Source organism: Salvelinus sp. IW2-2015, linkage group LG22 (genome assembly GCF_002910315.2).
Source record: "Salvelinus sp. IW2-2015 linkage group LG22, ASM291031v2, whole genome shotgun sequence".
In the NCBI taxonomy this organism is placed as follows: domain Eukaryota; kingdom Metazoa; phylum Chordata; class Actinopteri; order Salmoniformes; family Salmonidae; genus Salvelinus; species Salvelinus sp. IW2-2015.
This window is the reverse complement of record NC_036862.1, coordinates 14,877,662-14,889,487: the sequence shown is the minus strand read 5'-3', so window position 1 is coordinate 14,889,487 and position 11,826 is coordinate 14,877,662. Positions and strand designations below refer to the sequence as shown.

The following is an 11,826-nucleotide window of genomic DNA, read 5'->3' as shown; positions in this document are numbered from 1 at the left end:
CAGAACAGAACCGGTCTGAGGAGGGCACCTCCACTTTGGGTTCGTCTTTCTGCTCCTAGTCCATTGCCTGTTTAGGTTTGCAGTGGTGTGCACAGGCTGTGTACATCCCTCGGATCCGGAAAAGCTCAGATATTGCTGCATAGTAGCTGCCATAGACGACAAACTGGACAAAGGGAAAGTTGATTAGACGGGTCAAGAACAGTAAAAATGTGGTAAGAATTATCCACCAGGTGTCACTCTCTCTTCACTTTTGGTAATTTGTGCAGTGTTCAGATAAAGGGATGGGCACTGCCCTTTCTAGCTCTGGATTGTGCAACCATACCTGCGTGACAATGTCTAGCCCCAGTGCAGTTTCATCAACAACGATGGCTGTGAGAATGGTCTGCAGCAAGAGGGTGACAAAAGTGTTGACCTCTCCATAGCATACCATGGAGAGGTTGGCTGCATTCGGGAATCTGTAAGGACAAAACAGATAACACTTTGTACTGAATATTTTCATTGTGCAGTTCTGATGAATGTCTATGGGATGCATGGAAGGTGTATTAAATAAATATAGCAGAGCTCATTGAAGTATGGCCTAGAGAGTATTCAGCATTTACGTAGTGAAGCCTTGAAGATGAGGCCGCATGAGGCCGCATCAGCAGCATGAGGCCTTGAAGATGATGTTGCCAGCATAGCTTGCCCAAATTTTGCTGGTGAGCCCAATCAGAAACACGGCCCCTGCCCCCACCGGAGAGAACACCCCCAGTGACAGCTCCCCCCAGACATTCCAGGTCACCTTTACATGACCCACACAAAAGGCTATGGCTGCACCTATGGGACAACAACAGTGAATGATTTCCTTTTTAGATCCTGAGTAAACACTTGTAAACTGTTTAAATACTTGTAAACTGCATCCTTCCTTCCTTCCTTGAAGCAATCACTGATCCAACACTGTTGGCTGGGTTAAAGCATATGATTCAATACATGGCTTTCATCAATCAATTAATCAAATGCATTTATAAAGCCCAATTGTCACAAAGTGCCTATACAGAAACCCAGCCTAAAACCCCAAAGAGCAAGCAATGCAGATGTAGAAGCACGGTGGCTAGTAAAAACTCCCTAGAAAGGCAGGAACCTAAGAAGAAACCTAGAGGAACCAGGCTCTGAGGGGTCGCCACTCGTCTTCTGGCTGTGTCGGGTGGAGATCATAAGAGTACATGGCCATTAAGGCCAGATCGTTCTTCAAGATGTTGAAAATCCATTCATATCAGATCAGTGGTTACTCCAAGCAAGGACGGATGCAAAATTGGAAGAATTCGAACAGGTCCCTCATCGTATTCCTAGGGACAGTGTTCCTACCATAATTTATAGGACAGTATAATGTCTCTATCCCTGAACACATAGGATCGAGGACAGGGCTTTGATTTAATTAAAGGGATACTTCGGGATTTTGGCAATGAGGCCCTTTATCCACTTCCCCAGAGTCAGATTGACTTGTTACAATAAGTCACTATCTCTCAAACCCGAGCTATCAGCAATAATCAGAAAAATTGTTACCCAAGCTATCACTTTAATTAAAGCAATTACTCTTCTCTGCATGCAGAGCCCAACTTGGACCAAAGCAAAGATGACCGTGGAACTACTTTGCCTTAAGCCAATCGAAACACATTACCCATTTAATCATGGAGCACATATAAATCAGATTGTGAGACCAACATTCAGCTGTGTGCTGGTAATTTGGGAGTTTTATTAGTCTATTTTTATTGAGAAATAAAAAAAATATTAGCATTGTAAAATTTTATCTCAATATAAAATTCACCAACCGGTAAACCCCAAAGCACAGTTACTCCACTGAACACACACACAACTCCTGTGCCTCCTCCACTGCACTCACTTCATCCCCCACCTGGATCTTGGCACTCAGGTCCAGGACAGCCTTCTCCCCCCTGAAGAACATCCCCCGCTGGGGAATGGGTAGCAAGACAGAGATGAGGAACGCAACGCTGAGGATCCCCAGGGAGATGGCGTTGAGGTACAAGTAGTCCAGCCCTGCCAGGGAGACCAGCAACTGGCCTAGGGTGGCCCCTAGGGTGGAGCCTGTCAGCATGGCACTGCGGAGGTAGCCGGTGGCCCGCTAGTACCTCGCTGGAGGGATCACACTGTAGATGTAGGAGAAGTAGGCCACCTCCATGGAGGTCACCACGGCATAGTTGAACTGCAGAAAWGTCATGGCGGTCAGGCCAGGGGCAAAGCAGAGCAGGACATAGTTGGTGACCAGGAAGAGGCCCTGGACCACGATTACCGGCTTGTACCTCAGGAGGTCTGTCAGCAGGAAGACGGGGAAGAGGACGGCCAGGTAGGACTACGTCCAGATGGGGAACAGGTAGTTGGTCACCTGAGGAGGTGATTCATTTATCAGTAGATCTAGTCAATATCCACAGGGATACTGAATAGTCCTACCGATCCTCTATATGAAGCAAAAAAAAGAACATAGCCCATTGTATACGGTAGCACATATGCTATTTACACAAAAGTATGTGGACTCACCATCAAATTAGCGGATTTGCTATTTCACCCACACCCGTTGCTGACCGGTGTATAAAATRGAGCACACAGCTTTGCAATCTCCATAAACACTGGCAGTAGAATGGCCTTACTGAAGAGCTCAGTGACTTTCAACGTGGCACCGTCATAGGATGCCACCTTTCCAAAAGTGTTTAAATTCCTGCCCTGCTAGAGCTGCCCCAGTCAACTGTAAGTGCCGTTATTATGAAGTGGAAACGTATAGGAGCAACAACGGCTCAGCCGCGAAGTGGTAGGCCACACAAGCTCAGAGAATGGGACCGCCTAGTGATGAAACTGTCCTCGGTTGCAACACTCACTACCGAGTTCCAAACTTCCTCTGGAAGCAACATCAGCACAAGAACTGTTCATCAGGAGCTTCATGAAATGGGTTTCCATGGCCCGAGAAGCCGCACACAAGCCTAAGATCACCATGCGCAATGCCAAGCGGTTCTCTTGGAGTTGTGTAAAGTTCGCCGCCATTGGAGGTAGGAGCAGTGGAAATGCGTTCTCTGGAGTGATGAATCACGCTTCACCATCTGGTAGTCCGAAGGACTAATCTGGGTTTGGAGGATGCCAGGAGAATGCTACCTGCCCGAATGCATAGTGCCAACTGTAAAGTTTGGTGGAGGAGGAACAATGGTCTTGGGCTGTTTTTCATGGTTCGGGCTAGGCCCCTTAGTTCCAGTGAAGAAAACTCTTAACGCTACAGCATACAATGACATTCTAGACAATTCTGTGCTTCCATCTTTGTGGCAACAGTTTGGGGAAGGCCCTTTCCTGTTTCAGCATGACAATGCCCCCTTGCACAAAGCGAGGTCCATACAGAAATGGTTTGGCGAGTGTTGAAGAACTTGACTGGCCTGCACAGAGTCCTGACCTCAACCCCATCGAACACCTTTGGGATGAATTGGAACGCCGACTGCGAGCCAGGCCTAATTGCCCAACATCAGTGCCCYACCTCACTAATGCTTTTGTGGCTAAATGGAAGTCCCTGCAGCAATGTTCCAACATCTAATGGAAAGCCTTCCCAGAAGAGTGGAGACTGTTGTAGCAGCAAAGGGGGGACCAACTCCATATTAATGCCCCTGATTTTGGAATGAGATGTTCGACGAGCAGGTGTCCACATACTTTTGGTCATGTAGTGTATTTCATTCTATCATTATAGTGGGTATCATTTACTTTCCCATCCCATTAAAACTGATCATGTGTAGCATACAGCTCTCTGCTGCTGGTTACTTTACCACCTCCTCAGAGATGTTCTTGTATGGTCCAATAAGGTATGTTGTTAGGAAGGGCTCAGCTGGTCTGCAGTTAGCGAAGAACACATTGAGCTACAGAACGGATGTGGGAAACACCCAGCCAGTGGACTTTAGCTTGGCCCGGCAACACATCCTGGTAGCCTACGCCTTCTGCACCCCTCAGGTGCCCGACCTCTGGGTCAGAGTCCTGTGTACCACTAGTGTCTGTTGGCAGTAGGCAGCTGTAGATCACTGGGCTAAGTCCTTGTCGGGGAAATGTATGAATTTAGTCTTTGTCTATGAACTACATGTGCATAACTGAGAATGCAAGTTTATATGAGGGAGACTTTGAGCTCTTGGGAAATAGTCCCACTGGAAAAGTTTACGTCAGCCTCTGTTATCATGACACAGAGTTTTCTAGTCTCTATTGTTTCTAGTCTCTATTCTTTATGTACATGTTATTATTTTTTTGGTGCACAGTTATGGAACAAGTTCTGTTTTTTTTTAACAGGTTAGTTGTAGGCGAATGCGTTTCAGTCRATCTGCGCATGCGTCTTGGCCGCGATAGTCTGTCGCCATAACAACGCTTTGTTGACAAGTGATACCTGCTGGAGAAGCGAAATGAAACTCAAACGATTCCTTCTCAGATATTATCCACCAGGTAATGAACATGTTGTTGATGATGCTAATATGCATTAGAATTAAGATACTAATGAATGTTTGGACAAGTAGGTAGCTAATTATTTGTACCATTTTGTGCAACTACACTGCAACTTCAGTGCTGTTCTGACCTACTGAGCTAGCTGGCTTTGCTAGCCCAGAGCAGAGCTAGGTCTCTGTGCTAGACAGACCAGTTAACGTTAGCTGTAACAGGATTTTTTTTGCATGATGCACAAATTGATGCAAGTTGAAGTTACAAYTAGGCCTAAAGTAACTCGTATCTCACACTTGGTCTGGTTTCGAATATTGAATTGATGCTTTTTGTTCACAGGTATCATCCTGGAATATGAGAAAGGAGGAGCTCTGAAGACTAAATCCATTGATCTGTTGGATTTGTCTCCGGAGTGGGTAGACAATAGTACAACTCATGTTTATGAATGAGATGATGTGTTTAGTGTTCATATGTGCAGGGTTGCCAACTTTTGAAGAAAGCTTCGAATGAGATTTGCTAACTGAATTTCATTACTGCCTGGCACAACCCCAAGGCCTAGAGGTTAATTTCCTGCAAGTCTACGTATTTTGAAATGGTTTAGACCTATGACCAGGGTGTAAAACACACACACACAAAAACACAGCTCAGGTGTATTCAGGATGCTTTGAACATTAAATGAACACTCAAAATTTGGCGCCTTTGTTACTTTGATATTATTATTTTTTTTGGGGGGGGGACGTTTAAAGTATGCAAAAAAAAATGTAGGTGGTAGAATAGATACTAGAAACATTGGGAATGTTGGACAAGGGATTTGTATGCGACACATGCCGGGGAGTGTTACCAATACACCAAGGCTCTGCACAGGAAATTGTTATATTAACTGTTGATGGCAGAGGGTAACCAAATCATAGATTGCAGTCTTCTTGTCCATAGACTGCTTTCAAGGAAAATACACGAACATTTTGTAATTTGGTTGATCCATCCCTTTAAAATAGGGCTCTGAGAAAATCCAGCTTGCTCTTCAGGAGGGTTGACCACCCCAGATCTGTTTCCCAAGTGCTGGGTGTTTGATAATGTACTTGTTATAACAATTCATTTCTCACAATCACCCAACCTTCAAGCAAAGTCTAATGAATATCAATATTCAGGCGGTTTATGTCTACTAGTTGAAGATCCTTGCCATCATCTTACTCTACATAGACAAAATATTATGCCTTTATGAGTTGAGGGTCCCCCTACCATCTCTGTCTAGCATGTACTAAAATATATACAATTATATTTGATTCCTGGAGCATTTAATATCCCATGCTTAAACTGTCCATGAATGGCTGCAAAAATGCATTGCCTCATCATTCATTTATCAAAGACACAAGTAGGCATATCAGATTTCAAATATGTGATGATACTGGCATAATTGGGAGGAAGTGGAATAATAAAATACGTTTGGGGAATAACAGTAATGTTGTTGCTGACAAGCACAGTAATAACTATATATTTTAGCCCATTATTAAGAATGAGCATTGTTCCACTGATCAGACCAAATAAAGTAAATAGATAATAKAATCTGAAGACAAGATGACATCAATCTTCCCCTACACCCTAACCAAATGATTCTTCTATTTATTTTCCCACTCTAGAATCAAACATTCACTTTTGGTTTCACAATTTGTTTGGCAAAATTATTTTTTATAGTTACTAAAGATCACCCGACCAAACTTCCCTGCTAAAACATACTGTAGGTCTGTCTGCTGCCTTTTTGTTGTCACATCCTAAATGCCAATCACCAAATGAGAGGACTAAAGCAAGTGTGGATTAAATCGACTTTAGTACATGCTGTCAAAAGGCTGCATTCTGCAATAGATTCATGGACGGTAGTAACAGCATTTGACATAAAACAGCGCTACCATGCTGCTCTTTTAACAGTTTTATAAAATCAGCGGAGAATATTCTCTCTCTCCATTCAGCTCCACTCTAATCTTGAGGGGCATTTCTTTAAAACATGCATCCTATCCCCCCTGATCCCTCACATAACTAGACCAATCATATGCTGCGATGTGATGCGGTTCACAGTGCTGCGGCAAGGCAGGGCAATGATAGAGGTTTTGCTCGTGATGTTAAATTGTAGGCGCAGATACTCTGATTTCGAAACGATTTGGAGCACAGTTGAAAAGTTCATGACATGGACTAATTAGAAAAATAAAAGCAGTAGTTTTCAATGTGTGAGATATAAGAAGAGGGTCAAATGCGTGAGAGTTGGCAGCCCTGTATGGTATGCAGTGGATTATACTGGTGCTAGTGTAGTATGAGTATGCGTGAGAGTTGGCAGCCCTGTATGGTATGCAGTGGATTATACTGGTGCTAGTGTAGTATGAGTATGAGGATGATGATACAGGTAGGTAAACACACCCACTAATTCTTTACAATTTGTCACTGATCCTGCAATACAGTATGACGTCTATTCTCCTTTTTTCAATGACCATGATGCATCGCTCTGACACGTCTCTATCCATATAGGACAGACACCGAGGAGTTAATATCAGAGATCAGGAAATCGGAGCCACTGATCACAGCATCACGCGTCGACCAAGTCAAACTCTTGATCCTCAGACTGCAGGAGAAACTGGGTCAGCAGGACAACCGCAGATTCTACCTCTTCAAGGTCAAATACAGCTTCCATATTTCTGAGCTACCTATTTATTTTCATTAGGCTCTCTTCTAATTGATAATGTCATTGTCTGCCTCCTGATTGTCCACTCTTGTGTGCCAGTGCACACTGTTTATGCAGCCATAGGCAGCCATTAACAGGCACGACCACACTGCCAGTGCCTTGTGTAAACAGTACAGCCATCCTGTAATTCCTCATTTGATCCATAGATGGCAGCAGGGGGTGGGAATTGTAGATTTCTTCTAGAATAACAGGACTCTTCCTCAGCACATCAAAGCCAGATGTATTATGTATAGGTATTACACGMTCAAACGTATAGATGTACATTTATTTAATTCAGTCAAGTAAACTGCCACAGAGTTTAATTTTTTAAAATCCTTCTCCCTTGCAGGCGCTGCAGGCGCACATACTGCCACTGACAAACGTTGCCTTCAATAAATCAGGCTCGAGGTAAGTTTATCTGCACTGCATGGAGATGTGCAGAGAACCCCTGGCGCTTGTCTTTCTGGTGTGCAGGAGAAGTAAATATCTCTCTTTTTACACTCTCTGTCTCTTTCTTTCTTTATCCTTTTCTCTGTCTCTCTCTCTGTTTCTCCCTCTCTCCCCAATCTCTCTCATTCTCTCTCTGCCTCGCCCTCTCTCCCCAATCTCTCTCCTTCTCTCTCTGTTTCTCCCTCTCTCCCCAATCTCTCTCCTTCTCTCTCTGTCTCGCCCTCTCTCCCCAATCTCTCTCCTTCTCTCTCTGTTTCTCCCTCTCTCTTTCTTTCTTTATCCTTTTCTCTCTCTCCCTCTCTCTGTTTCTCCCTCTCTCCCCAATCTCTCTCCTTCTCTCTCTGTCTCTCCCTCTCTCTCTGTCTCTCCCTCTCTCCCTAATCTCTCTCCTTCTCTCTCTGTCTCTCCTTCTCTCTCTCTCTCCCTCTCTCGCTGTCTCTCTCCTTCTCTCTCTGTCTCTCCCTCTGTCTCTCTCTCTCTCCCTCTCTCTCTGCAGATTTATAACTGGGAGCTATGACAGGACATGTAAAATATGGGACACGGCGTCAGGTGAGGAGCTGCACACACTGGAGGGCCACAGGAACGTGGTGTACGCCATCGCCTTCAACAACCCCTATGGGTAACCACCTTTCTGTCACTCTACCCCAGGTTTAAAAACACCAGGACCTGTATTCATAAAGTGTCTCAGAGTAAAAGTGCTGATCTAGGATCTCGATTTCATTATGATCTAAAAGGCTAAACTGATCCTAGATCAGTACTCCGACTCTGAGACTCTTAGGTCCCAGAGAGCCTTATTCCTATTCTATGTTCCTCCGTTGTCTGACACCTAAGGCCAAAGGAAAGAGTTTTTGGTGTTTAAAATAAAGTATTTTTCCTATCTCAAATTGTACCTTTATTTATCCTCTGTAATCCAGGGACAAGATTGCCACTGGGTCCTTTGATAAGACCTGCAGGCTGTGGAGTGTAGAGACGGGCAAATGTTTCCACACCTTCCGAGGACACACTGCTGAAATAGTACGAGAGACTTTCTAATCTAGAGATTGGACTTTCTGAGAGATTGGACTTGTCCTTCAGTATCAATAGGATTGCAGTGAGCTTCGAATCAGATTTTCTATGTGAATGGCAGCTAACACTGTTTTCTGTGCTGAACAGGTGTGTTTGGCGTTTAACCCTCAAAGTACCTTGGTGGCCACGGGTAGCATGGACACTACGGCCAAGCTATGGGACATCCAGACTGGATCGGAGGTGTCTYCACTGACAGTGAGCTAGCTCTCTCTCTCTCTCTCTCATATCTCTCTCTCTTCTCTCCACACGCTCTCACAACCATCCAAGTCCACATCCATTCGTTAATGACTTAATTCAGTCACTTATATGCATTCATCCATTCATTTTTGTATATGATTATTCATGATGTGCTGGTCCAGCAGTCACCCTGCTTACTGTGTTCTATCTTCCCATCATATATGTATATGCAGCTGTGACTGTAATACATTCATAAGGTAATCTATCTAAATCCTCAGATACAGGACAGGCAGCAGTTTCCTGCTGCACGTGGGCAAACTGTTTGGCTGGGTGTTCCAGAGAGGGGATTCTGTGTGCTCCTCTCTACCCCTCCTCTCTATCCCTCCTCTCTACCRCTCCTCTCTACCCCTTCTTCTTCAATTATTCCTACATTAGTCATGCTGGTGAATATTGTGACTCGAGCACAAAAAGGCAAATGTGTTCCTCAAACTGAATTGAATGAAATTATGCAATTTAGCTCTCTCAAAGAAGAAAGAATGGCTTGTTTACTTGACTGTGCTTTCGTTCGCTCACTCGCTCTTTCTCTCTCCCTCTCTCTCCCTCCCCCCTCCCTCTCTTTCCTTCCTCTCTCAGGGCCACTCAGCAGAGATCATCTCCTTGTCGTTTAACACAGTGGGTGACCAGCTAGTCACTGGCTCCTTTGACCACACTGTTTCTCTGTGGGAATGTGTCCATTCTGAGGTGAGAGACCAAGTGTTGTGTGTGTGTGTGTGTGGTGTGTTGTGTGTTGTGTGTGTGTGTGTGTGTTGTTGTGTGTGTGTTGGTGTGTTGTGGTGTGTGTGTGTGTGTGTGTGTGTGTGTGGCGGTGTGCTGTCATCCATGTTTGTGTCGCGTCTAACACCATTAACACCTCCTCATCTATTCTACAGGCGTGTCCACACACTGATAGGCACAGAGGGGGATCAGCTGTTCAGTTAACTGGACTGCTCCTCTCATCACGGTCCATGGACAAAAGTTGTAGGTGAGCCTCATCAGTCACATCTCTTTCATCTCTCTCAATCCACCTCACGTCATGTCACATTCTATCATCCTCTCACACCCTCTCTCCATCGTGTCCATCTCTACAATTCTCTACCAATCATGTAACAATCTCTTTCTCTTTCCATCCCACCGCATATGTACATCTATTCATCTTCTCCTACCCTCTCTACCTCGTTCATCTCACCATCTCTCTCACATCATGTCACATCTCCCGTCGTCTCTCTCACATCCCATCTCACATCGTGTCACATCTCCTACCATCTCTCCCACATCATGTCACATCTCCCGTCGTCTCTCTCACATCCCATCTCACATCGTGTCACATCTCCTACCATCTCTCTCACATCATGTCACATCTCCTGTCATCTCTCTCACATCCCATCTCACATCATGTCACATCCCCTATTATCTCTCTCACATCATGTCACATCTCCTGTCATCTCTCTCACATCCCATCTCACATCATGTCACATCCTCTCTCACATCATGTCACATTTCCTATCATCTCTCTCTCTCTCTCTCTCTCTCTCTCTCTCTCTCTCTGGTAGAGACTCCTATCTCTTTTAAGCTCTGCATCATTTAATAAGGAAAATTAAATCCTTTAATTATTCCAAGATGAGTCACGCTCGCTGGGTAGTTGTGTGAATTATTCACGTGGTTGCATTCCTAAAGAGAAGATTGTGGAGAGGGGAAAACACCACCATTGTGTTGTTACAGCACTTACCAAGCTGGTTGTCTGTTTTAAAAGGCTTTTAAAAATAGATTCATTAACATTTGACATTTTGACATTGTGTGTTTGTGTCCTTATGTGTGTGTGAGTACCGGAATGTGTGTGTGTCTATGCTTCCCCAGGTGTGGGAGGCAGCGAGTGGGAAGTGTATGGCCACACTAGCAGGCCATGAAGACGAGGTGCTGGATGTGTGTTTCGACTACACCGGTCAACTCATAGCCACCGCCTCGGCTGATGGTACGACCGCAGAGATGCTTATCTTACTAATGGTGTTCTATTTAATTACGTGGGTACCTCGACCTCTCTGCTGTTTCCATGATTGTTCAGTCCAGGTACCTTGTATTGACAATGTCCCAGGCACTGAACAACTATATCCGTACTGTACCCAGCCAACCACCCCTYTTTTACACTGTCATGCCAACCCAAATCGTACTGTGGTGGCTTGAATATTTATTTTTCACATATTGTCCTTTCCAGCACAGTTCCAGCAACTATGGTGTATGACTAACCAGGCCAGCTCAGTTTAATTCATTTTATTTTAAGGTTCAACTTCACTCACCGGATGATTTGAGAAATCAATATTTCCCTCTGACTCTTAGGCACAGCGAGAGTGTACAGCGCTGTCAGCTACCAGTGCATCTCCAGACTGGAGAGCCATGAGGGAGAGATCTCCAAGGTGAGTCACTGAGACAGGTAATGGTTCAAACAGGAACCAAAATGCCCCCTCTCTCTCTGTCTCTTTTGTCTGCCTCGGAGCATCCGTCAGACTCACAAGGGTACAGGACTGGACAGGAGGGATGAGGACGGCGGTCCACTTGCCGGGGGGATGTTTCTACCTCKTGTTACTGCTTCTTGTGTCAGTTGCTAGGTCAACCACGTCTTGACGATGACGAAGAGAGACATGACCTTGAAGGTGTGTGTCCCTCAGGCCAGAACGTTCCAGAAATATTTTCCTGCTCTACCTATAGGCTGATTCCTGGTCTACCTATAGGCTGATTCCTGGTCTACCTATAGGCTGATTCCTGGTCTACCTATAGGTTGATTCTGCTCTACCTATAGGCTGAGTCTCTGGTCTACCTATAGGCTGATTCCTGGTCTACCTATAGGCTGATTCCTGGTCTACCTATAGGTTGATTCCTGCTCTACCTATAGGCTGATTCCTGCTCTACCTATAGGCTGATTCCTGCTCTACCTATAGGCTGATTCCTGGTCTACCTAT

General features: G+C 44.9%; 1 protein-coding gene and 1 pseudogene across 1 annotated transcript in view; one reads left to right on the top strand and one right to left on the bottom strand.

Moving 5' to 3' along the window:
* Positions 1-1,825: 1,825 nt before the first annotated feature.
* Positions 1,826-3,938, bottom strand: LOC111949758 (thiamine transporter 2-like; annotated as a pseudogene).
* A 62-nt stretch (positions 3,939-4,000) lies between these two features.
* The window catches only part of LOC111949456 (dynein assembly factor with WDR repeat domains 1), a 17,900-nt gene continuing 10,074 nt past the window's right edge, over positions 4,001-11,826 (top strand). The window contains exons 1-11 of the mRNA XM_023966661.2: positions 4,001-4,063; positions 4,297-4,446; positions 4,777-4,849; positions 6,952-7,096; positions 7,494-7,552; positions 8,091-8,213; positions 8,509-8,608; positions 8,747-8,854; positions 9,470-9,563; positions 10,743-10,844; positions 11,207-11,283. Coding sequence (XP_023822429.1) covers positions 4,407-4,446; positions 4,777-4,849; positions 6,952-7,096; positions 7,494-7,552; positions 8,091-8,213; positions 8,509-8,608; positions 8,747-8,854; positions 9,470-9,563; positions 10,743-10,844; positions 11,207-11,283 — 921 coding nt within the window. The 5' untranslated portion in view covers positions 4,001-4,063; positions 4,297-4,406. The remainder of the gene's footprint in view (positions 4,064-4,296; positions 4,447-4,776; positions 4,850-6,951; positions 7,097-7,493; positions 7,553-8,090; positions 8,214-8,508; positions 8,609-8,746; positions 8,855-9,469; positions 9,564-10,742; positions 10,845-11,206; positions 11,284-11,826) is intronic.